The 25363-nt window shown below is 37.6% G+C and overlaps 2 protein-coding genes across 11 annotated transcripts in view; one reads left to right on the top strand and one right to left on the bottom strand.

Moving 5' to 3' along the window:
- arvcfb (ARVCF delta catenin family member b) overlaps nt 1-10718 on the bottom strand; it is a 181385-nt gene extending 170667 nt beyond the window's left edge. For all 10 annotated transcript variants that reach the window (XM_088300854.1, XM_088300916.1, XM_088300899.1 and 7 more), the window contains exon 1: nt 10420-10718. The gene's annotated coding sequence lies outside the window, so the exon portion shown is untranslated. The remainder of the gene's footprint in view (nt 1-10419) is intronic.
- A 1527-nt stretch (nt 10719-12245) lies between these two features.
- On the top strand, nt 12246-24431 carry tango2 (transport and golgi organization 2 homolog (Drosophila)). The gene is made up of 9 exons (XM_088300840.1): nt 12246-12591; nt 13356-13478; nt 17512-17600; nt 19208-19327; nt 19602-19719; nt 22799-22866; nt 23005-23155; nt 23631-23735; nt 23909-24431. Exons 2-9 carry the CDS (start codon nt 13423-13425, stop codon nt 24027-24029), a joined length of 828 nt encoding a protein of 275 aa, XP_088156966.1. The 5' UTR covers nt 12246-12591; nt 13356-13422; the 3' UTR covers nt 24030-24431.
- The last annotated feature ends 932 nt before the right edge of the window (nt 24432-25363 follow it).

Genomic DNA, 25363 nt, shown 5'->3' with positions numbered 1-25363 from the left:
TAGTACAATGGCGACTGGCGATTCATCATTCTGCGAGTGACGTCATTCCCGAAGAATACCGGAGATTTACGAACAAAAGCATTTTTGTTGTTATGGCGTTGCTATGGGGTCTAATTATGAATCTAGGACGTTTGTGAGTATTCTTAAAATAGATTTATTACTCAAAATACGGTTGGCTCAAGCTTACCTCAAACTTTCACTTTAAACAACTAAATCCCATCGACATGCGTCTCAGGAGACCTTGCTAGTGGATCAACCACAACACATTGAAATTTGTTATTACAGGTGCCCGAGTTGCATTGCAGGTACAATGAAAATGAAAATGGACACAGGCCCACAAACCCGAGCGTTATTCACTCCTGATGTCAATCCTGTCCAGAGGACACCACCCAAGCCCATAAAATGTCATACCATTTAAATTTTAATTCTTTTCTTTTAAATTTTAAAAGAAAAGAAAATAGATTGTCCAAGAGGGGATCCCTGAAAATGGACTTGGATACAAATAATTGATGGGCAAGACATTTTGTTGAACATGTTGGCCTGTTTGACTGCCACTTTGTACGTTTGTCCTACCCCTTCCCCCTGGCTTGGGGAGGGGATTAGCTAACGATCATCCAATTGGAGGTCGCTGTAGGGATTCTGCTCTGACTGATCTGGACAAGATCTGAGATAGACCCCCTACTCAAAGGCACTGCTATGAAGATTTTGTCATTGACCAGGTTAAAAGAGAATGCACCTCTCCGAAAGTTATCTCAGTGTATCGTTTCATCTTGTTATTCTAACTAATATTTTATAGCACCATAATGTGTTAAATGTAGCCCAGCCTGGTCATTCTGACGTTCGTAACATGAGCGCTTGGGCACTTTGATGTCATTTTCAGTTGAAAACAATTGGAAAAATTGTTTGAAAAAAAATACAATTTCTAAATTTTAATTTTATGTGCAATTTATGTAACTATTTTTATTGATGAAAATGTGTTTTTGTTTATACTTGTGTTCATACACAAATGTTCCAATAAATATATTTTGGTCAACTTATTTACTTTAGAAAGCTCAGGTGCAATTTATTTGTTGAAGCATTCTTTTAACTTTCTAACACATGCTGCTGAGCCTAGCAGCTCCCTGCTCTTTTTGTTTGAATTGTAAAACCAGTTTATTGTCAAATATTTATTTAAGGAAAAAAAACACAGTTAAGTGTTGAAGTTTCGACTGTTCACTATTTTGATGCCAATATTTTCCCTTTTACTGCAAATAAATATCGACTCCCTTGGCTCCTAAAAATGAGTATGGAAAAAAGATTGTCTCTCTCTACTCTGTTTCAGATCTGTTGTTTGAAGACACAATCACCCAAAAGCTAAACAATTAAATAAAACAACTGTTAATAGCTTGTTTTGACATCGTTATATGATACACTAAAACATATCATTACACATTTCTTAGTCCTTCAAGCTATGTCTTTTGTCAGATAACGTGCACGTGCCAATGTTAGTTTGCCACACCAGTATCAAATCAAATTACACTTCATAACTGTAGCGGTGGGTAGGGCTGTGCAATTAATCAAAATTCAAAAACGATTATTACACTCAATGATTATAAAATTGGCATAATCGTAAAAAACTATTATATATGGTATATATATCGTTATATTTATAACATTGTTGAAATAGTACTCATTTTACAATGTCTAATAGTGTAGTGAGTATATTTGAGTTCAAAATTTGAACTGGCTATTGAAATAGTTTATTTAAATGTTACAACAGTTTGACGGAAATTTTGAACGTGTAACACCAATGCATTGTTTCTTTATAGAAGGAAACCATGCTTGAATTTATAAAGTGGGATTTTTTTTTTATTTTGAGATAAAACTCAATTCATTTTGTCTTAATATTGTTTCCATTTATATTCTTTTGTTCCCAAAAATATTAGTAATCATTTTTTGTTTATTACTGAAATTGTTGTAATTATTTTTTTTTTTTTCATAATCAAGCAGCCTAGGTGGGGGGCATGGAATAAAACCTTCTACTTCAACATCGACACGCAAGAAGTGTGGGACAAAGGGCATTCAATGCTGCACCAAGGACAGGTCACCTGAGAGCTGACCCCACATCTGACAACTAAAAAGCCAGATGGCCAACCTATTCCGCTAGAACGCTTCTAACATTCGGTCAACATGTTTGTTCCACATAAAAACAAGACAAAAAAAATCATCCGTATTTGAACTTCTTGACATAATCTAGCCATCAAGATTTACTTTTAACAGATCAAATCTGATGCAAGTGAATCAAGTTACCGGCAAACCTCACACCTAGAAAAGGACAACTAATTTGAGTTGACTGATTGCTAAGACCCAGCAATCAGTAGAGAATCAAATAAAATTGCAAACAGTCAAGTCAGTCAGGCAGAAGAGAATGACTTAAAGAGTTTTTATTTTCTTTTTAAAGGAACATGGGCGAATAAGCCATCAGTGCAATATTAAATGCAATAGAAAACCTGCTCCATCCATTATTTCTGCAAAATAAAAGCATTACAGCTCAGTTAAACATAAAACATGAAAAATTTTGGAACCCCGCAATGTTTTTATGTTTAACTACAGTTTGTGGTCTCTTCCCATGTTTGCATTGCATCGTACAGCTCCGGTGATTACAATTAAGCAGCTCTTATCCCTGGACATAATCAAGGCACACCAGAATGTTGAGGCCTGTTTAATCCTCCTGTGGCACACAGAGCCAGGTCTGGGGGTGGAAGGAGGGGCATAAGTGGGGACATTAGATGAGCAAAAAGACAACACGCTATTGGGTGTCTGTGCCTTGCAAGTGGAGGTCTACAAATCATTGCACATTCAAAAGAGGAAATCTCCTCTTTGTTGACTGTTGTGTCTCGACAGAGCCAAGATGATAGGCTGGGTGAAAAAACAATGATTGTATCGTGATGTAGGCCTGAAAGCAAAACAGACAATATTTTATAAATGACAGCTAACTTTATCTGCTCATTAAAAAAAGCAGAAGCCACAACAGTCACTAAAATAACTTGAATAAATATTTATAGAAAATAAAAACTGATGGAAGATAATAATAAATAACTGAAAATTAACAATATTTGTGATCTAACAGTTATTTAAAATTACAAGAAAATAATACTGTATATAATAATAATGTACTTGAGTCTTGAGATTCCATTGAACCCTGTACAGACTCAAGAGACCAAAGCAGCCCAGAACATAAGCGAGCATCCTCCTCTATAGTCAGTTCAAGTTTTTTTTTCAGTGACCAGTGTTGGTTTTTTTTTTTGGAAGACTACCAACAAGTACGTCCATGTGACTATATCCTGCCACAGAATATCCAAATCCATAAAAAACTGTTTGAAGTTGTCTGGAAGTCCTAAAACGACAACAACATTTGAACAGAAAACAAGGAAACAGCAGCCAACCAAATTAAAATGCTAAACATCTGACAAAACCACCACTTCAGCTCGGTCATGCACATGATTACTGGCGACCATCTCAGAGTAAACATGGCGCTGAAACAACATTGGCAAAAGCGTTTTGTCTTTTCTGGTGACAATATGCATCCAATTATGTCATGGTAAATCTTCCTCTGTCCTTTCGGTAAAAGTGTAACAAAAAGCCAAACACAAACACATGCAGAGTTAATCTTTTGATTCTGAGAGGAATTAAGTCTACTGCAGCCCTTACTGTTATCTTTAGTGAACATCGCAAAAGGTGCGGCATACATCAGCACACATCATGACAAGGTCATCTATGATGATAATGATCAAACGACAAAAACACATTGCGATAAGGGGAATATTTTTCAAGAATTGGGGACATTTGAATGTAATAGCTACTTCTCACTTCATCGCCTTCTTAATTGAATTTTAGCACAATTCAATCAGCACTACGTTGGCCCATCGCGGACAAAGACCAGAGTTATCGCCTTAGCGATAGGAGCAATGTGGAACAAGTGCCAAGACAACAGAGCTGTGCCAGCATGGGCAGCCAAAGGGGGGTGCAGCGGGAGGGCCGTGGAGCTTGGGGGTGCATGTTAATCCTGTTAAGATCAGGAGGCTGAGCTCTGCAGGTGTCAGACCCACAAAGGGGCATTCACTCTGGGTTCCTTCTTATTTTCCATGACTGCTCAATATCACAAGCCGTTTCAGTTTGGCACAAACAAATCTTGTCCATGATGAGAATCACACGATCGGTCCTCATACATGCATCATAACCAAAGTTATAAGTATCTACTGTGTTTATGTTGTTATTAGAGTCATCGTAGGCAATGCAATAAGAATTCTCAATTTGAACAGCCACAAACGATTATTTTGCCTGTCGTCTTCAAGTGCCGATAAATCGACTAATCTGAAATACCTTGATGATTGAAACTACGTGCACACTAAAAATATAGACACTAAAGATGATAGTACATTCAACTTATGTCACAAAATGTAAACTTAGCCGCTTACTGTACATTAAAGGTGATACTGTAGCTTGAACATCTTTGGTTGTAAATGTTTTGTGCATTTCAAAATTGCACCAGAAAATATACACGATGCAAAGTTACACTATGAATACTATGTAACTATCTAGAAATATAAAAAGGAAGACTTATACACATATTTCAATCTTCTCAGGCATCAAGCATTTTTTAATGTAGAAGAGAGTGGATTTTTTTTTAATGCAATGTAATGTAGTGAATTGTAATGAACTGAGTTATTTGCATTTTATTACGTGTTGACATTGCGGGGTTGAGGCAAACATGTCATGTTCTGTTACTTTGAGTAGTCCTTTTTCCGAGTTCATGAACGCATCACTCACTTGGTGAGTGTGGGAATGAGAGAGAGCAAGTAATAGTGAGCGTGTGCTTTTTGTGTTTCAGCATTACTATGGCCATACAACAGCTTTGTTTTGTTGTAAATAAAAGTGAATTTACTGACTAAGGTCTCCCGAGATCCATGGATGATGTTACAATGTATTGTTTTTAAACTATCCTCTGGTATGGACAGGCAGTAAGCCTCGATATAAGCTAGGCAAAGTCACTCCTGCCGTCAAAGTTCACGAACATTCATAATGAAAATAGTCTTCTTAGATTCTTTGCCAACAGGAGGGATGTCAACTGGGTTGACAACATTACAAAGGCCACAAAATCAACAATATAGTCAACTCCATGCAAAGGAAACATATTGCACTGTGTGGCGTGTATCCCAGAAAAGTGCTCACAAACAGAATTAGGCAGATTTGTGACAATATATTTTTTATGAATAGATCCTTGATTACAGCTCATGAAAAATGGCAGGAAAAAATTATGTATGAAGTAGGAACTGCATTTTTTGTTCCTTATGAATAAGATATTTATCAAGCACAAGACTAACACTTCAAGTTTGAACTACTCAAGAGTGTAAGGCAAATAAAATCAGCTCTAAGTGAAATGATAAATGCATTATAGCATTTCTGTAGTAATAATGCTGCTGTTCAACAACCCCCATGCAACCTTGCTAATGAAATGCTACACTGAACATGAAATTATAATGAGGTAGGAATAACAATAATATGAATAACATTAACAGTCGCTCACATTGTTAAGCAGAATATTTATAATGATATGCAAAGGGGGTTTCTAATAGTCTCCTTTATAGCAGACAATGAACAAGGTCAAAACTTCTCTAACGGGTCACAAACCATTAAGTACCTGATGGAAATCCTCCACAATTAGTTGTGTTTTATTGTGACCTTCCCATTCATTTTAATATATTGGGTAGTTTGTGCTACTTGCTGATGCAGCGGTCATTTCAAAATGTCTTTTGGTGTAGTGTACCTACACCTTGGATGGTTCACAACAGTATGTTTTTATTACAATTCCTGTCCTCAAACTAATTCATTTAAATCATATTATTGAAAGGAGAAACAAGAAATAAATGTAGTGCAATTGCATTAATGCGATGGAACAATTTAAGGCTAAATATATTCTCAAATAGTAGCCCACACATAAATAGACATCATGCATCAATTAACCGCCATGAGCATCAACAACGTCGTTAACAACTCGAGCGGTGTTACGTAAGCGAAAGCCGATCGATGCATACAACCAAACTGAATGCAGATCTGCCAACCTTTTGGCTTAGATGTGATAATGTAATGCTTCAGACGCTGTCTTGTCGTGGCTTGAAAATGGCGGATCTGCCCACAGCCAAGCTCCCAAGTCATAGGCGGAGAATCTAGCTGTGAGAACAGTTCTTGTATAAAAAAAAAATGACCCAATAATTGCATTTATGAAAAACCTCCAAAATTGCACAGTTATTAAATATTTGCAGAGAAGCGGGTTAAACTGGGTTAAAAAAGTTATGGATACAACGTGCGATACGACCATCAATCTGCACATCACTGGTCTTACAGCTTAGCAGAAACTGAAACCTGTAACAGACGGAACTTTGCCAGACGCTCGCAGTGCTCAGGCAGGTGTGTCAATGATAAGTGACAGTGAGGGAGCAATTATGAAAATATTAGTTCCACCTCAACCTCCACTACATTATGAGATATGAACGAGTAAATTGATGCAAGAGAAAGCACCAACCGGACAAGTTTGAATATTGTATTCCAATTGTAACATGGCGATATTAATTGTCTGTCAAGCAATAAAAAGGCTGCAGCATGACTGTCAGGCCTCTTTAAAATAATGACATGAATAAGTACATTAATTCATACAGCACGACTCGTATAAACAGTGCAGGGTCCAAAAATAAAAAAATAAAAAATGGGGGAAAAAAAGCACATGCAAAACAGTGCTTTAAGGAAAAGAAGAGGCATGTCAATTTTCAGGATCCAAGACTCACAAGGGCCTTGGAAAATAGTATTTTCCATTTGTGGCATTGATGAGGTGGGGCCCGGAGGGGTTCGTTTCTCCCCGGCTGTGCCCCCCTTCCCGCCTGCGCACACACGCAGCGGCATGACTGTTTGAGTGACAGTATGATGATAAAACTGTCAGGGAACACCATTGATGAGGAAATACTTGAGGCAGAGCAAAGCCCACATGAATAAAAGATAGCTAAAGAACCAAGAAAAACAACAGTATTTTTTAATCTATTTTTTTAAATGCAACACATTGGTAAATTATAGAACCATCAATGAACTCTAAAATACACACACACACATCTCCACTTGTTGTTCCGCTTCCTTCCTGTCTTCCTCCTCGCTCCAAAAGTGTGGTGTTGTATTGACGCTATTTGTTGCCATGTATTGTTTATCACTACGTGTATATTTCCAGTGGGTTGTGCGCCACACACGGGGCATACGAGCACTCCCTGTGCCACAACGCGGGCGATTCCTTGTGGTTGTGCATGTGCAATCAGAGCATTGCGATACAAAACCAAAATACTGACTATATTTGGGTTTTAAAAAGTTTATTGACTGCATGTAAACAGTCAGACTACGTCGTCTTAGACTACATTTACATGCAGTCATAGACAATGACTTTCTAACCCAAATATATGCCGATCATATATGTAGATCAGAACACCCTAATCGCACGGGACACCCTGCACATGCTCAAACGTAAGGAATTTTGTTCTTTGTAGTACAGAAGTACAGGAAGTGGTTTTATGCACAGTGTTTAGCGTGCAACCCAAAAGGAAATATACAGGTAGTGATAATCAAACCATGGCAAATGCTAAAGTATGACACCACACTTTTGGAACAAGAGGGAAATTAAAAATTAAAATGAAAATTAATCTATTAAAGATATGAATCCAATGTAATGTAAAATGACGTATAATGGATAATTCAGTAGGACTGAAAAAGCTGAATTTTGAACTTAAGCCAAATATGAACAAATTGTAAACGGAGTCTGTGACAATTTAATCGAGCAATTAATTTGCCTCAGAACCGATCATTAAAACCTGTGCGTTATCCTGGTCTGCTATGCATGCCTTAATGGTCAAAATATAGTTAACAAGGGCATCTATTTCTCTTAAGTCGTCAGGAGACATATAGCAGCGTAAAGCCATGCATCACAGTAACTGCGGAAGTGGGCGGTGTGCCTCACTGATGACATTCCCATGTGGTTGCAAATAAAAGTTAAAAAAGAATACCGTAGTTCCCTAGCTGATTTTTCGAAAATCAATTTATGTTGATATAAAATTATTTGTCTGTGATATATGATTTACTGTAAATACAATTATAAAATGTGTTTAAACTGTAAAAAAATACATTTGAAAAATATCCACCAAAAGCTCCACTTAAGTCAAGGAGCACTAAAACTGGGCTTGTTCTAGTTTCTATATTGCCTCTCAGGTCATTCATGACAGGCACAATCTAGTGCAGAGGGGACCGATCCGAAACACAGGTTGATTTTTTTAAATTGGGAGATAACATCGGAAAACACCTGGTAGTGTCTGCCGTTGATTAAATAAATTATAAATATAATCATCATAATCATCACGGACACAATTTGATGAAAGGCAAGAGCCATTTTTCAATTAACTCAAAAGAAAATAATAGGCAGAATTCTTCCACATGCAATACTGTAAAAAAGAAAATTCAGCTCTATTTTGCATGCTGTGATGCATCCAAGAAAAATAGCCTGAATACCCAAAACTGAGGCAAAAATGAATTTGTGACTTCTATTTTTAATCATCTCCTGAAGGAACATGATGTTAAATAGTAAATACTATATCATGGTTGCAGTCCCATGGGGAAGTATGAAAAGGACTTCACAGTGAAGACAACTACTGCTAACATGTCTTGAATCTGTACCTTCTGTGCTTCTGAATATATAACAGCCAAATACAAGAAATATACGGGGATGCTTCAAGTATACAAATCATGCTCAATTAAAGGAGTCATACCCCGATGGTGCCATGACATGTCAGGGCATGCTCACATAATACGCACAAGCCAGCTGACAAGAACCAGCTTTTATTGTGTATTCAAATCCGAATGAGGAACTCTGCCAGAGAACTGACAGTTTCAGACACCACATCATATCAGTAAATTCGCACTTTAAAGAACACAAGGTCGAACCTAGCCCCAAGTCAAATCAGGACCGCAAAAAAAAAAGGGACATTTTAACCTTTAAGACGGGCCAAGGGTGAGAATGATGAATTCCCGAAAGAGAGTCATCAAGATTAAAATCCATTTTAACAAATATCAACATATTTTGTTGGATCCCTTTCATGGATATTCACCTCCTTTACCTAGTTTATACGGTTTATAATTGAACTAGGCTAATAAATTACGCTTATGTTCCTAATAAATTTGATGCTCTATATGGAAAAATTATCCATATGATATTAATAATAACGGGTGGCATGGTGGGCGACTGGTTAGCCCGATGGCCTCACGGTGCAGCAGTTGTAGGATTGATTCCAGTGCCGGCCTTCCTGTGTGGAGTTTGCATGTGCACCTTGTGCATGCGTGGGTTTTCTCCGGGTACTCCGGTTTCCTCACACATTCCAAGAACATGCATGGTAGACTCGATTGGGCATTCTGAATTGCCACTAGGTATGAGTGTGAGACTGGATGGTTGTTTTTCTCTGTGTGCCCTGTGATTGGCTGGCAACCAGTTCAGGTTGAACCCCGGAGCCTTGTGAGCAGAAGCGGTACAGATAATGGTTTGATGGATATTAATAATAACATGAATTGGCATGTTAAAGGGATAAAGCAAGAATGACATTATTGAATCGGGCTACTAAAATAGTCTGTTATAATTATTCATATAATTATTCTGAACAAACCCTAACATCTCAACATTTGTTCTGTCATACAACACTTCAAAGCAGGCCACAGCATGTGGGTCTTGACTCTAGGCTCACGAAGAAGTGGTTGTAAAAAGTGCTCAAGCACAATTACGTTAATTGAAATCATTCAGCCCTCCCTCCACTTGAAAGCTGGGTATGAAACAAAAATGAATATGTGGATATCGTTATTTAGGGCATTTTCTCGACCTGCTTTTTGGTCGTTTAACTACATAAGTCTGAATATGACACTACAGCAGCACAGAAAACGCGTCCTGCCTCCGACAGACGCCCCATCTTCTGATAAGGACATTTTACGCTTTAAGATTCAGTACAGTGGGAACAATTAAATAATAATGGATGAGATGATTGGCAGCTCGTTCCAAAAACGGAGACCAATTAGGGAAATTAACCCACAAATTAATATATTTATATAGTAGTAGCTAGCGCAACTCGGCAGGCTATTAAACAAAACTGTGTCATATTAATGAGCGGGGATCGGACACAAGCGTACTACAGCTCATCAAGACGCATCATTGCCTTCCCAATATATCTCATTGTAGTTGACAATTGCCTTCACAACGCCCCCTTTTTTATAGTGAGTTGTAAGGCACGGACTACAACTTGGTGGTGCAAGCTCGGGAAAGCTCAATTGGCACATGGATTTGCGCGACAATGCAATGGACTGCATTGCTTTTACCTCAGTTTGTCCAGTCCATCCTCCTTTAGGGACGCGATGAGCTCCTGCGAGATGATGAGCAATAGTCCCTTGGATTGAATGAGTCGCTGTAGTACGCTTTTTGGATGCAGTTTAGCAGCTGCGGACCTTCTCTGTCAACCTGACTAATCTCAGATGGTGCGTTCACTTGCCTTTGGTGTAATGCAATACTTGCACAAAACGTACGAAAATGATCAAGCATTGATTGAAAAGTTGTAACTTGGTTGTGTTGTTGAATAATTGCAAATGGTGGTGGCGTCGCGGAGTATAAAAGGCAGGCGAGATCCCTCTCATCCAAAACAGAGGATGCTGTCAGACACAAGACAGTGGTAGTGTCTCCGCCCACCGCCACCCGCAAATGATTGATGAAAATGTTGGATAATGGATTGTAAACATACAATGTTTTCAGGAACAAAATAATTAAGTCAACCCTCTGACTGTTTATTATTATAATTGTTTTTTCCCATTGTTCAGAATTCACTCAGGAATTGGAACGGGGGGAAAATCCAGGAGTTTTCCCCTGCTTGCAATCCTTTCTTGATTTAGAGTTTCAGTGGCCAATCTTTTATTCCTGACCAGTGCCCCAATGCCTAATGCCGATGCAATACAGGTCCCAAGCAAAATATATAAAAAAATGTGCCAAATGCCATGCCACTGATTCACTGTGGCAACCCGTGATTGAGCAAGCCGGAAGTCGGGAACAAAAAAAACATTAAGAATTGCTGCATGAAAAAGTTTTTCAAAACTAAAAGCCAGAGAGGTTTTTATAGATAATACATATTTTCTGTCAAATTTAAGTCGAACAATATAGCTACGCTTTTTTGTTTGGTTGTGTTTCTCAATGTCAAGATAGATATGTTGTACGTGTTATGGGGAGCTCCAATAAAAGGGTCAAATGCTCCCTCAATAGATTATTGTGTTAAAGCAGTGGTTGGCAAACTATTTTCATTGATGTACACCCTATGAATTGTGTATTTTCAGCCAAGTACCCCCAACTAGCCTTTTTATAAAAAAAAAAAAGAAAGAAAGAAAACGTGCCATATTATCAGTAACGGCAATGGAAAGATGGAAAGATAACTTAAAAACAAAAGAAAGAACGAATCAACTTAAATATAAATAAAGATTTGCGCACATAAAATAATGGTCGACATAAAGCGTCCTGGTTTGGTATCCTAGTAATTGGATCTGTTTTCAAATGAAACCATTAACTTAATTTTAAATAGAAACAGGGTCTGCAAAAAAGTTGACTTGAAATAGTTTTTCAGAAATACTATTTAATAATTAAAAGAAGACTGACAACATTACCAAATATCAACACTGAACATTAATTTTGAGACACTTAAGCTTGTGCTTCATTGAGGAGTTGTTATTCTTGGTGGAGGGAGGCAGCTGCTGCTATGTTTACTTTTTAAATATATTTTAAAATCTCACGTACCCTCTGAAGTGCCGTCAAGTTCCTGCTGGGGTACTATAGGACCCCCATTTAGAACCACTGTGTTAAAGGGACGTGATATCAACTGAAATAATCATGCAAGAACTTCAATGTAATTTACACTGTACTGATATATCTGATGGCAATTATATCAAATTTGATTAAACCGTCCAATGAGAAAAGATTTCGCGATATTTCTAAAAAAAAAAAAAGTAATAATACTAAATAAACAATTAAAACAGCATTAATGTTCCTTTTATTTTGGTGATTACAAGAAACGGAAATAAAATTTTATTCACTTACTCCTGGAACAGAACTGACCAATCGGCGTCGACAAAGGACCCAAAGAGGGCGGGGGAAGATGAGAATGCGTTCTTTTTACATACCTGAATAGCACGCATGGGCGAAGAAAAAAAAACGATTTAGAAGGGGCAAGTCTTCCTCTTGATTACATATTAATGAGATTCAAATGCCTTTAGTTGTGTAGGAGGTAATACTAACAGATTTTCTGGACCTTGGATAAAAATGCGCTCGTTTTGTACCTAAATGGCAAGGGTGACGAGATTCGGGACGTTGAACGCAGGTTGAACTCGCCACTTACGACGCAAAACAAAGGGACGGAGCAGTTAGTAAATCGAGCTCACCACCGGGAATGCTAGCTTTACATGCAGAGAAGCAATTGCAGCTGTACAGAAACTTTGCACTTCAAAAGATTACCACCGGTGAGTCACGAGTTGCGACTCTTCTTCTGCAAATGGGGACGATTGCTAAATTTGCATTATTGTTTTACTCAATTTGCTGTAAGCGATCCTAGTGTTGCTAACGTTAGCTGGCCTCATTGATCGTTCAAAATAAATACATTATGTAAAATATACGTCTAGCCTGGTATTACATTTCTTACTATTTAACATTGTTACCTCAATCACTTGCATTCATAATCGCCATCGTGCATCGCCAGTGTAGTCCTTGAGGCCAAAAAAATAACTTGGTAGTAGCAAATACTACGTGTACTGGTTTATCTTCACACCAAAAGTCTTCATTGCAGTTCCGTTTTAAAGGGATCCACAGCCCGCTAACTGTCTAGGAAGAGTGTGTATTCAAGTTCAATTGTTATCCACGTAGTTCTTGACTTGCACTGTAGTTGCAGTTTGATCGTGCGACAGTAACTCATTTTGATGTTTTGTGTAACGTTGACGATTGTAAACATATGGTCACCAGTTTCAAACTATGTACAGTCTGTTTTTAAACTTGTAGAAAAGTTACTAAAAAACATAGTGATTGGTGTTCATCAGTTGAAATTCACGTTTATTAGTCACGTGTGATCTGCAATTTCAATTGAATAAATCTACATAAAATAAAGTACCTTATTCTTTGGAATTTTCAAACTCAATACCCTATATCCACATATCGAAACACCAAGCCCAACCACCCTGAACAAATGTTTGTTTCTGTTTGGTTGTTGATGTTATTGTCTTCTTACTGGCAGACATGACCAGCTTTTGACGGCGCACGTGGACTGGGTAAAACCCTGTCTCCCATCTCCCACAACATCCATGTGTATCATTTTTATTAAATTTGACCCCCGGCCCGCCTCCAAAAATGCCTACAGGTAATATTCCATCTTTACCAAGTATTTTATATAATTATAACAGTCTCAAGGAAAATTCATGTTACACTCTGCTGTTTATTTTTTGGCACATCATCGAGAACCAGACCAAAGACATGCAAGGCGAGATGGGGATAGGATGGAACCATTAAACGACATAGAAAAATCCGAAGGGAACCATGGCCTTCGGGTGGTTCCCTAAAATCTGGAAAAAAGTCATATTCAAGATTGTAATTAAATTCAAACAGATTTTTACTGTTAACTCTTAAAATGGAAACGCAAACACATATTTTGGTGTAAAGCAATACCTAATTAACTTGCTACTCAAATGATAATGCATTGTTTCCTCACCACTTCATGCTTCATGTTTGTGGCTTCACTGCTTCACAGGTTTTTCAAAACATTCATCAAATGGAAAAAAAAATACAGCCATATCGGCGGCCATGGTATCGAGTCGATACCCATATAGTATCGGGTCAATACCCGCACGGCATCGAGTCGATACCCTGCTTTATTTCAAGCTATCAGTACTCGTCTTGGTGCTCGATATTTGTGGCCGTTTTACAATCAGGAACTCAAGTCATGTATGCTTGACTGATGCCCATTAAGATTAAATTTCTTTCTGTATACAGTAGTCCCTCTTTTTTTGGGGTTAATGGGTGATCTACAAGATGATTATGATTGAACGTTGGATAGAGGCTGTGTTAAAATTTTAATTTAAAAGCCTTAACTAGAATTCCACGATGCATTTTAGTCAAAGGTATAATCCCGGTTGATTAATACACGTTTAAACACACGAAGAAGAAGCACTGTCGTGATATCGTGGCTTAAGTTTCGCTTTGCACAATAACATTAACAAGGACCTTTGAATAAAATGCAACACGGGATTTTAGTTATGGTAAGCTGTTTAAAGACAACATTTATCAAACATTATAACATTTTATTTGCCGGTGTTTCGTCGGGCTGAGCGAGTCGTGCTTGTCAGGTGGTAGCGTGCGCCCTGCTCACAACTTCTGAACACAGCTGTTGGTATTGACCGAAAAGTAAGTTTCATGAAAATTTGTTGAAAATGAGCAGTTTACGACTGTTTGTCAAAGCACATTCATTGCCTTGGTAGCTTGGCTGCTCCTTATCACAGCAGTTGCAGCGCTTGTGCTTTTGTAACAACATAACAGCTTGCTGATGACTGAAGTGATAGGTGGGTCACAAGCATTCGCATTAGCATCTAGTTTGTTGCGTACTTGCGCTCGTGATCAGCGATGAAAACCTTTGATTGCCGCTAAGAGTTTCACAACGGGCGAGTGTCACTGTCTGGGCCTGTACCAGACATTCGGGTTCGGTCGGTGTGTAGTATTCGCAGCAATAAGTCTTATTTATTTATTTATTGTTTTCTTAGTATTTTTTTCATTGACTTTACTTTTAGCTCAGCAGACAGTGACGATGTCAGACTTGTTTGTGTCATTGTGTTGGTGCTATCCAGTTTTCAGTCTGAGACATCACAGTTGAATTAAACTGTGTTTAGGGGTGCATAGGCTATAACCACTAAGTTTAGCAACGTTTACAGTATGTTGTGTTTCATCTGCATTTTGACTTTAGAAGCAGCATTAATGCACTGCACTTTTCTTATGTTTTATTTGTAATGTTTATTCAGCATTATTGTTTGTAAGTTCATAAAATTTTCAAATGTTATCTTTTTTTGCGGCATTAATTACAATAATTGTTACCTTTAAAAAATTTGCACCAGGCAAATATACCACTTTACATAAAACTAAAACTAATATAAAAACTAAACTAAAACCAAGCATTTCAGAAAAACTAAAACTAATAAAAAAAACTAACAAATCTATTGTGAAAAATAATTAAAACTAACTGAATTAGAAATAAAAAGTCAAAACGAAATGAAAACTGAACTAAAATGAAAAATCCAAAACTCTTATAACCTTGCTCCTCAATGTTCATGAAATTATATTATTATTCTCCAATTCATTATGGCAGCAATATTTAAAGCAAGGGGGTACCGTCCTAGTTGACAGATTATGTGAAGAAACTCGAGTTTCATTCTCAACACTCAGATGACAACAAAAAACAAAACCAACAAACAAAATAAAAAAAAATAAATTTTAAAAAAGTGTAGCAAGCATAACCGTAGCAATCTTGGTAATCAAAATTTGCCTCAATCATTAAAAGATTAACATTATCATCCATCCAGAAAAACAGCTGTAAAAAATGTTGTGAAATATTTCTCGTTAAAATATTTATATTTCACATTCATGGCATGCCTTACATGTTAGTGCATTTCAAGGCTTCACATCAACACATCAGTTCACTGCATGCAAACATCAACCAGGATTTTACAAAGGAGACTCAACTTCGCAAATCGAAAGTCTCTCACTTTGAAAGGTCACTCAGAAAAGCAGACACTTGTTCCCAAAATGTATGAAACACTCATATCAACTTTACTGGACCGTTGCGCGGGCTAAAAAAAAAGGGGAGTTCATGAAAACGCGAGAGTGAGGGGATGGGGTAAGTTTATGCATGCCCATATATTTTAGATTTCAACGCAAAAAAACCCCTCTCAAAATCTTTATGAGGGAACGCAAAATTTTATTAACCTCCATGTCACCTTAGGGGCTCCGTAATCAGGTGAATAGTGGCAGTCCAGTGCTTTCTGTTACCTAATGTACTGTGGACACTGTTGTTAGTGCTTTTGTAAGTAGAAAGTACATAAGCTTGACCTTTAGTGAGCAATGCAGACGTGTGCACTACTGCACAATGAGCCATCTGTACGAATTACAGTGTGATGTGGAGCCGGGCTTTATTTAAAAGCCCCAAATGCTAAGGGCCAACGTCCTACCTGGAAAAAGTCCATCTCTGTCCTTGTCTCTGGTATTCTGACCCTGCCTAAGGAGATCAGATCAGAGGTGTTTGTGCACTGACTCAGACATCAACCCGAGGAAAGGTGAAACGTGGTGTGTCCTCATTGAGCTACAGCAGTGTTATTTATAGACCAGTAGTTACAACAGCAGTGATGTTGCAATTCTTTAATACAGCTGCATACTTAAAAGTTATAAAAAGCAATGCTAAAGTTTTAACTGATTATTTTTCCAGACCTGCACCAAGGAAAAAAAACATTGATCATTACTGGACTGATTGCCTGTCAGTCTCAAGGCACACCTACGATAAATAATAACCAAAACAAAATTACAATTAACTTATAACGGCTGGCCGAAAAAACCCACAAAAAACTATGCAGTTCATACTCACAACTGAGTATATAAACAAGCCGATTGAGGTTAACTGATTTATGTCCAACACAAACATGGCCTGGTGCAACAGGCAATTTCAGTGTCCATCTCTGCTCAAATGTGATTTTGCCCACCAAGTCTGATAACATTTGATCTTGTGCGTGGCATCATTAGAATTTGTTTTCTGGAGCAGCAGAGGCTCACATCGTGCTGCGCCAACAAGCTATCATGATTAGCCTTTGATGCACGTAGGTTGACCTGTCTTAGATCAGATTGAGGCTACTGGAATCTTAGTCTCCTCACCAAATTATGTCTTGCTGTTGCCCAGGATTAATGTGAGCCCCCCTCATTTTGAAAAAAATAAAATAAAATAAAAAAAATAAATAAATTATCCAAAATTAAGGAAGACTTCATTTATTGTCTATCCAAGAGTAAGAATAATGAAATGATTTGTCTGTTTGGTTCAGATGACACATTAAAAGTAGGACATATTGTATAATTGTTTGTGTGAGTCATTAAAGCAGACTTGCTATTCAGTTTTACAGGTTTTTATTGAAGGTCTATTTAATTCCAGCTTTCGGTCAACAACTTAGTTAAACAACTCCTTTAATGGAGAGTGATCCTTCTACACCAAGACAAACATTTGAAGTTGGATACACAATTCTGATATAAATGTGATTGAGTATCTTGTGGGTCCATTGTTGATGCACTTGTAAATTCTCTCGAGAAATGTAGACAAATGACTTTGCGAATCAGCAAATATACTAACAAGATGACCGCTCTCTTCCCAGGCTAATTTTGGCTGCAAACAGAGATGAGCTCTACAACAGACCATCAAAGGCTGCAGACTTTTGGGGGACCAATAGTGACATTCTCAGCGGTAAGTCATGGTAAATTTGAAGCAACAAATTCACCGGTGGAGCTCACTACATGAGGCCTGTTTCAGAGTTTTGTTTTTAAAAAAGCGATGGCTAATTTTCATTCATTCACAGATCAGATATTGCTTTTGTCAGATTCAAGTTATCTCCTGGGTTTGTCTTTCATCGAGAGGGTACCCACAGTCTCGTCCACGTGTGTAAGAAGCCAGCTTGCATGTTTTTTTTTAAAGCGGGCATTGTTTTTTTTGTTTCTTTATTTTGTTCGAATTGAAACCAACAGCTCAGTTGCAGCAAAGTTGGAGTTTGGGGATCCGAATAACATACTGGAACACCAAAGCTGAGGGCTCTCAGCGCTTTCCAGCCTCACAAACTTTTCAGTACTGTTCAGTTCAACATAAGTCGTATGTCACACTGTGCCGAAATCTGCAAAACATGAAAGTCTTGTCTGAAGAAAGAAAACTTAAAACATAAAGGCAAATAAAATATTTCCTTCCATTTTCACAAGACATTCATTGTATATTCCCCCATTTTGATTTTAGTTCTTAAAATGCAGGCCGAATATACTTTATATTGCATTTTCTGTGACCAAAGTTTATACCCTGATGTGAGTAGGCGTCCCTGCTAAGGTGAGCTGAATAGGTTTAACAAGGCGCCAGTGTTTGTGTTTTTATAGATGAATGGCATACCAAATACAACACAAGTCCTGAGGCTCTGTCACCACAGGATGTTAGAGAATATGCAAAAGAAATATGATTTTGACCTTTCCTTGACTGCAGCTTTATTCAAGGCTAAGTGGCTTTAAATCATGAAGAAATGGTCTCTCTTGCACCCCAGAATCTAATTCTCCACTCTGTCACAGGATCTCACCTTCTGAAGTGAACTGTACTTAATTGACTAATGCTCAATACACATTATAGCATATAGCAGGAAACATCAATCATCCTTTTTTTTTTTCTTCTGGAGGAGAAAATGCAGTGATGGCATCCTCGTCCTCTTTGTAATACAGGTCAGGTCTTCAGCCGTGGGTCCTTGATCGATGTCTGCTTTTATGCAATGTGACTGTAATAAATGACACTGTTTTATTCGTGAGACTCTGGGAGGTCCTGAAGGAGACGTAGCATGATGAGACCAGAAGTAAGCTACAGCTCCCCGAGTGAATGGGCTAGCTTTCTGTCCACCTTTAGCGCAGTGAGCTCATTTGGCTCTCCTGGTCAGTATCAGTGTCAGTTTAAGTGGCCTGTCTTTATTGATCACTTGCAGATGCAGTAGACTTAAATGACCTTTCCTTTCCCCTGACTTCTGAAGTCAGGGGATATGCTCTACACAAAACAACAACCCCAGATACTGCTTTGAGAGCTAAAATGATCTGCAGCCCCCTCTGTGGTATAATGTTGCTGTGTACCTTCAGCTCAGACTTCATTGTTGTATTTCTGTTTCATTATGAGGTGTAATGCAAACCAGCTATATGTTATAAACTGTGACAGAAATCTGAGTAAGACATATGACCAAATGATCACCCTTAAACACTCCAAAGCATTGGTACTTTCAATGGGGGGAAAAAAAGTGCTTTTTAAGGTAACGGTTCTTGCATTTATATCTCACAAATCAGGTCTAGACCTGGAATATGGTAAAGAAGGAGGATCATGGCTGGGGATCACCAAGAACGGGAAGCTAGCTGCAATCACAAACTACCTGGAAGGACGGCCCAACCCAGATGCGCAAGGAAGAGGTGATATTTATTTATTTATTTTTTGTTGTGTGCCCTGCAATTAGCTGGCAACCAGTTCAGAGTGTACCCTGTCTACTGCCCAAAGACAGCTGGGATAGGCTCCAGCACGCCCGTGACCCTTGTGAGGAGAAGCGGAAAAGATAATGGATGGATTTTTTTTAATTTTTTTTTGGGAGGGGGCGGGGAGTTTTTTTCCTTTATTCTTCCTTTTATTCAATGCATAACTTGTATAGTATTAATACAATAATTACAATCTATCATTACCGTTCCGCAGGTTTCCTTGTTTCCAATTACCTTGTAGAAAAGGACCTGGACTGTTATTCCTACCTTAAGAAGGTCTCAACAGAAAGTCACCTGTATAATGGCTTCAACCTTCTCACAGCAGAGTTCAAGTAAGTAAACTATTTGCTGGCGTTTGAATGCTGTATTAGTTGGATTTTTTTCTAAACCATATATAAAATGTATATATTAAAATTGAGCTTGCACTCGCGGGATTCTAGTTAAGGTACACCATTTGAATCTAAAAATAATACTCATATTTTATAGTTATAAGTGGAAGTTTCTAATCAAAACCCTGAAATTGCTGCTTGTCAACACGATTTGGGAATGGGGATTTTGGGTGCAAGTCCGAGCTCTACTGGTCTTGGTTTAGGTTTTCTACAATCATTTTCCGGAAAAAAATGCGGTTTATATTCCAGACCGACTTTTGTTTTTTAATTTTTATTGATGCATTTTTTGGGGGGGAGTGGTGCGACTTATACTCCGACTCAAAGACCAAGAAATCCAGCCTCAATGAGCAGTAGCACTTGGTTGAGTTCTGGTTTGAGCTGCTTAACTGTGTGCTTCAGATATGTTCATTCACTTGCATTAAAGATTGATTGACGGATGCTAAAATAACAGTAAATTGTAGGGAACACGTTTTTAGACGTTAATGTGAGCTAAATGGACGTTTTAATAGCAGAAATGTCCACAATCCCAGCACATTCTTGAGATGGTTTAACAATTCCACAAAAATCCGAATGTTGACTTTGGCATATCAGTTGTTTTTATGTGCCCGTGTTTTATTACAAATAGGAGAGCCGAATGCCATTTTTCTACATAGACGTTTCCAGGAAAAACATTTTTTGAGCATTTTCTTTATTGATGTTACGTTGGAATACTTTTGTGTTATTGTAGTCCCCCACAAAGCTACTCAATAAATGTGATGCTTAACCTGATTGTGCCATATGAAATCCTTTCTATATTTATTATTTTTGTAAATATCAGTAGTACTGTTTAACAATGTACAGAATCATGATGATGATGATATTAATAATATAATACTATGCTTGATTTATGAAGTCTATCTGAACCCTGGTCACGACCAAATCAGTGTACTGCAGCTGGAAATGATCTCTGGTGTGATTCAGGTCATTTCATGAAATTTGAATTCAACATGGACCAAATAAAAATTGTAGTGGCCACAGAATAAAGAATGCATTAAACAAATGGTTTAACGCTGATTAAAAAGGGGGGGGGGATAATAAATTATCCCTGATCGATGCTATTTCTATACATGCTCATGATCTTGCTCTACTGATCTGGTATCAATTATATCTAATTTGAGGAAAGTACGCTGCTCATAGTGAATAAGAAAGTGCTTTGTTGCTTCAATCTTGAGGACTCTTCATTAGCGGTCTCCCAGCCTGTATGCCGATTACTTCACTCACACAGATCAGTAAAAGCCTGTTTTCTTCGCTTCACTCCTCATTCTCGGTGCCTCTGCTCTGTGGCTTTGACGTCCTGCTGTTCTCTCGTCAAAGCATAACTATGGACCTATGCTTCTTTGCTTCTTCTTGCTCGTTTAATAAGCAGAAATGGCTCGTTTTCCTTCAATGCCGACTTCCAAGTCATTTATGCTGATCAATTTAGGACATCAAAGTGGTGGGAAAGCCTTGTTTTTTTTTAGTGGGTCTTGTTAGCGTATTGCATTTCGTTTCAATTATTTAGACTGTCCCCTTGCACACATTTGACCATTCAGTGGCTTCTGTATCACATCAGTCCATGCCTGCAGTCGTGGAAAGTGAAAAACCAAGTAACATGCTGTTATCATACTTGAATATAAATTGTCTCACCACAATAGCGTTGTATGTGATGTGTTCCTACATAACAATTCTCAACAGTTGTTGCACACGCAATTTGCACAGAAGATGGCAGCTCTTGTGAAGTCAGAAAGACATTCCAAAGTGCCAGAATTCAAACATATCAACTGTGGCAAATGAGTGTCTGCTTTTCTCTTCAGTGAGATTGACAATAAGAAATGGGATGCAGAGGGTTGCATGACCCTTAAAATAAGGTGCAAGATAACTATCCCAGTTAATGGTCTTTTTTTTTTTAAATTTCATTATTATTATTTTTATCAGTAATTTTCTGGATTAATAAATTACTTTCTGTAGAGTGCTAAACTACAATTGAAATGTAGTGAAAGATTTTTTTTTTACTAAGATGGGCATTGTTAATTATTCATATCAATATATTAGCACGGGCTGTTTTTTCTTGATTGATTGTTTTCTTACAGCAAGATGGAATTGTAGAGACAGATGTTAACGGTGCTAGGTGAAGTAATATGCCCTGTTTTTCTTTTTGTCTTTTAGCTTGGCCTTTAAAATGTGTTGTACCCATATTGTCACCCGCACATGGAATAATGTTCATATTTTTGTCTTTCCAGTTTGATTGTTGTGCTGCGGCACATTTCCTGTTGGCTGATGCGTGTAGCTGATTTGTCACTAAATTGACATAAAAAAAAAAGAGGTCCTTCTTGATCAAAGGATTTAGACTTCTGTTGTTGCTTCTCCTTAATGCTGACACGGTTGCCCCCATTCATTGAGACTTAATGTTTTCTATAAATAGTCTGTCTTTGTATACCATGACGGTGGACCCCCGCATGCTCGCGGTTCCGCACCTGCAGATTCACCTACTGATTTTTTTTCAATTAGTGCGTATTTTCTGGCGTGTTTTGTGGAAATGTTAATGTCCAACTAGAGCTTTATCAGCATTAAGTTTTTTTTCTCCAATGCATTTCAATGGGCATCAATTATATGTGGATTTTCTCTATTCGCTATACCTGTTCCTTATCTCTCACAGTTAATGGCAGCCCACTGTACTAAATAAATTGTTTAAGACAACTAGTTATGTATACTGCTGTCATTTATATATTGAATTAGATCAACATTAATATTGGCTAATAGCCTTAAATCTAAAATCCTCACATTTTAAATTCCCCGGAATTTCACTCATTAATACATTCAACTGTATAAAGCACCCGACTGATTCTGCCTTTCACCCCAAAAAAAAAAAAATTTTCCAATCAGGTGACTCCTTTAATATAGTCCTATTGCTTTTGTTGTCATTTGAAAACATTATATTAGTATATTAGCAACTCTGTTATTCAGATGATGTATTTAATTTTTTATTTTATGATCTCTGCTGTAGAACCAAACAAGATCATGTGTGTTACTATGGAAACAGAGGCAGCACTGAACCCATCCATCTAAAACCAGGTCTGTTTGGTGTGTTTCTGAAGAAAGAGTATTGACTTTTACCCTCCTCTCTGCCTGTGTTTTTTTTTTTTTAAGTTGATCGCAGTGATGTGTCCAATGTAACCACCCTATTCCCATTTTTGATGTGCCTTTACACAGGAATATACAGCTTGAGTAACTCACTTCTAGACACCCCTTGGAAGAAACTGCTACAAGGCAAGCGGCACTTCACCAACATTGTCAACAACCAGTCACTGTCCTGTGATGGACTTGTACAAGAGCTGCTGGGTGTACTTAATAATGAGGATCTGTACGTGTAAACCAGACTTTCACAATTCCCAATACACCACATCTGAACATTCTAAAAGTTTTTAAAACTGTATTTTAATGTAGTGCTTTAAATGTAGTTCTATCCTAAATATGTGTGCATATGGGATCATTTAGAGCCGGCTGCTTTATCAGTCTTAGATCACTTGATAATTAACTCTTCTAGCCAGTGATTAGCAATACATCATCGAGGCTCATGCGCAAGAGTCATGTGAGGTCATCAGTTGGATTTTTGAACGGTTTTGCATTGCTATTATTTCCACACATGCTACTTTTTCATTGTGGCCACTTCCACATTAATTGTACATTTTAAGTAGTTACAAAATAGTATAAAAGTTTCCATGTACAAATTTAGACTTGGACAGCTTTGGTACTTGGAGAAAAAGACGCAGCCTAGTCATAAGATTGTAAGTCAAACCCGAAGAACCCATATCTTCGATATTGTGTCTGTTCGACAGAAATTCACCCGATCCCGCTCAGGAGAGCCAAGGTGTGGGTTACAGCAAGTCCATGATCCAGGCTCTGTCAGCCGTGTGCGTTCGAACTCCTGATTATGGCACCAGGTTGGTTACTATTGCTAACACCAGATATCAAGCATCCCCCCCGGCTAAGGCTCAGGTGCAAGCACAGTCACTGCCTGATACAATCACTGCATCAAATTAAGCAAATTAACTGTATAAATGACCCCATTCCTATCTGAGTTGTGTTTTTATTTTTGTATTGTTTGTTCTTTCAGAACCAATACAATTATCCTGATTGATGCAGTGGGGAACGTGACCTTCACAGAGCGGACCATGCTTAATTGTGACACAAACAACTGGTGCACCAATTCTTTCCAATTCAAGCTGCAGACATGAAGACATTATGAAGGAAACTCACTTTGTGCCTCGGAGCTTCTCTGTTTCTTGCAATATCATCACCAAATCATCATTTTATGCTTAAGCTTCCTGTCACCATAGCAACTAATGGTAGCGTTATTGGACTCAGCACAGCAACAGCTACCACCACAGTTATTCCGTTTTTAGCTTTTGATTAAACCCTAAATGATTTCTGAACATTATTTAAAGGATTGCCAAAGACATTTTTAATAAAATGTTTTTAAATATTGCAAATATATTGGTGTGTCAACTGCTGACCACAGCAGTCATATAACAGTTGTAGCTGCTTTTTTTCCCTTTTAAATCCAAAGTTCTTGTCAATGGAATTATCTTATCTATAACATCTGTTGAAATATAAAAGAAAACATCTTTACAAGTTTGCATTTTTGGTCACTCTTAATAGCTATTGGTTTACTTTACATCACCCTCAGTCAGGTGTATACTTTGGGGGTAGGATATAAAATGCAGGGAATAAATCTCTTAATTGCTGTATTGCAGATAGAGATAACATTTTGTTTTGTGTGAATTTCTTTTCTCAATTTCTACATTTTTGAAAATAAAAATGTAATTGGGGAATGTATGTAAAGCCCTTGAAAATATTTGGACTATAAAAATGGGAGAGGGGTTGAAAATACGTTTGCTTTGAATGAATAAAATGCAATGTCAACATTTCTACCGTCTTTTCTCCAATTAACTTGACTATTACTCTGCAGTAGACTTTTCGTTACTGTGTACTGCCATCTAGTGTACATGGTAGTTTCAGTTGCCTCCATAAAACAGGGACGCCATACCAACTCGAGTAATTTGCACTTATTTAGAAATATCTAAGGTGAAGATTAGGGGTTTTCTCGAATAATAAAAGATGCCACGCATATTTAGAGTGGCCATTTTTTGTGAGCGCGTGCGTCTAAGGCGCATTTCTACAATAATCGCAATAATGACGCTCTTCAATCTGAATCGTAATGCCAAGTGGATAAACACCCAATACTGCCCAAAATCATAGGTAACATTTCGTTTGAATAAAGTTAAGAGAATTGTCTCTTACTTTAAATATTGAAAAGGTGGGGAAATTGGTAAGCGTTTAATTCTTCGTGTTAAGGAGTATATCATTACCGGCTGATATGAAGGGCGGGATAAAATGTGTTGGTTTTTTTGTTGTTGTTGTTTGTTTGTTAAATCAAAATTTTCCCATTGTTTTCCTGTTTCCTTATTGCAATTTTAATATTCTCAATGTTTCTTCATTTTTTAAGAACCCTGGCATTGTTTTATTTTTTATTTTATTTTTTCATTTCATATATCTAGTTTTCAAAATC

This window comes from Idiotropiscis lumnitzeri, chromosome 1 (genome assembly GCF_059441095.1).
Source record: "Idiotropiscis lumnitzeri isolate Australia: NSW breed Sydney's pygmy pipehorse chromosome 1, RoL_Ilum_1.0, whole genome shotgun sequence".
NCBI lineage: Eukaryota > Metazoa > Chordata > Actinopteri > Syngnathiformes > Syngnathidae > Idiotropiscis > Idiotropiscis lumnitzeri.
This window is presented reverse-complemented; position numbering and strand designations above follow the sequence as displayed.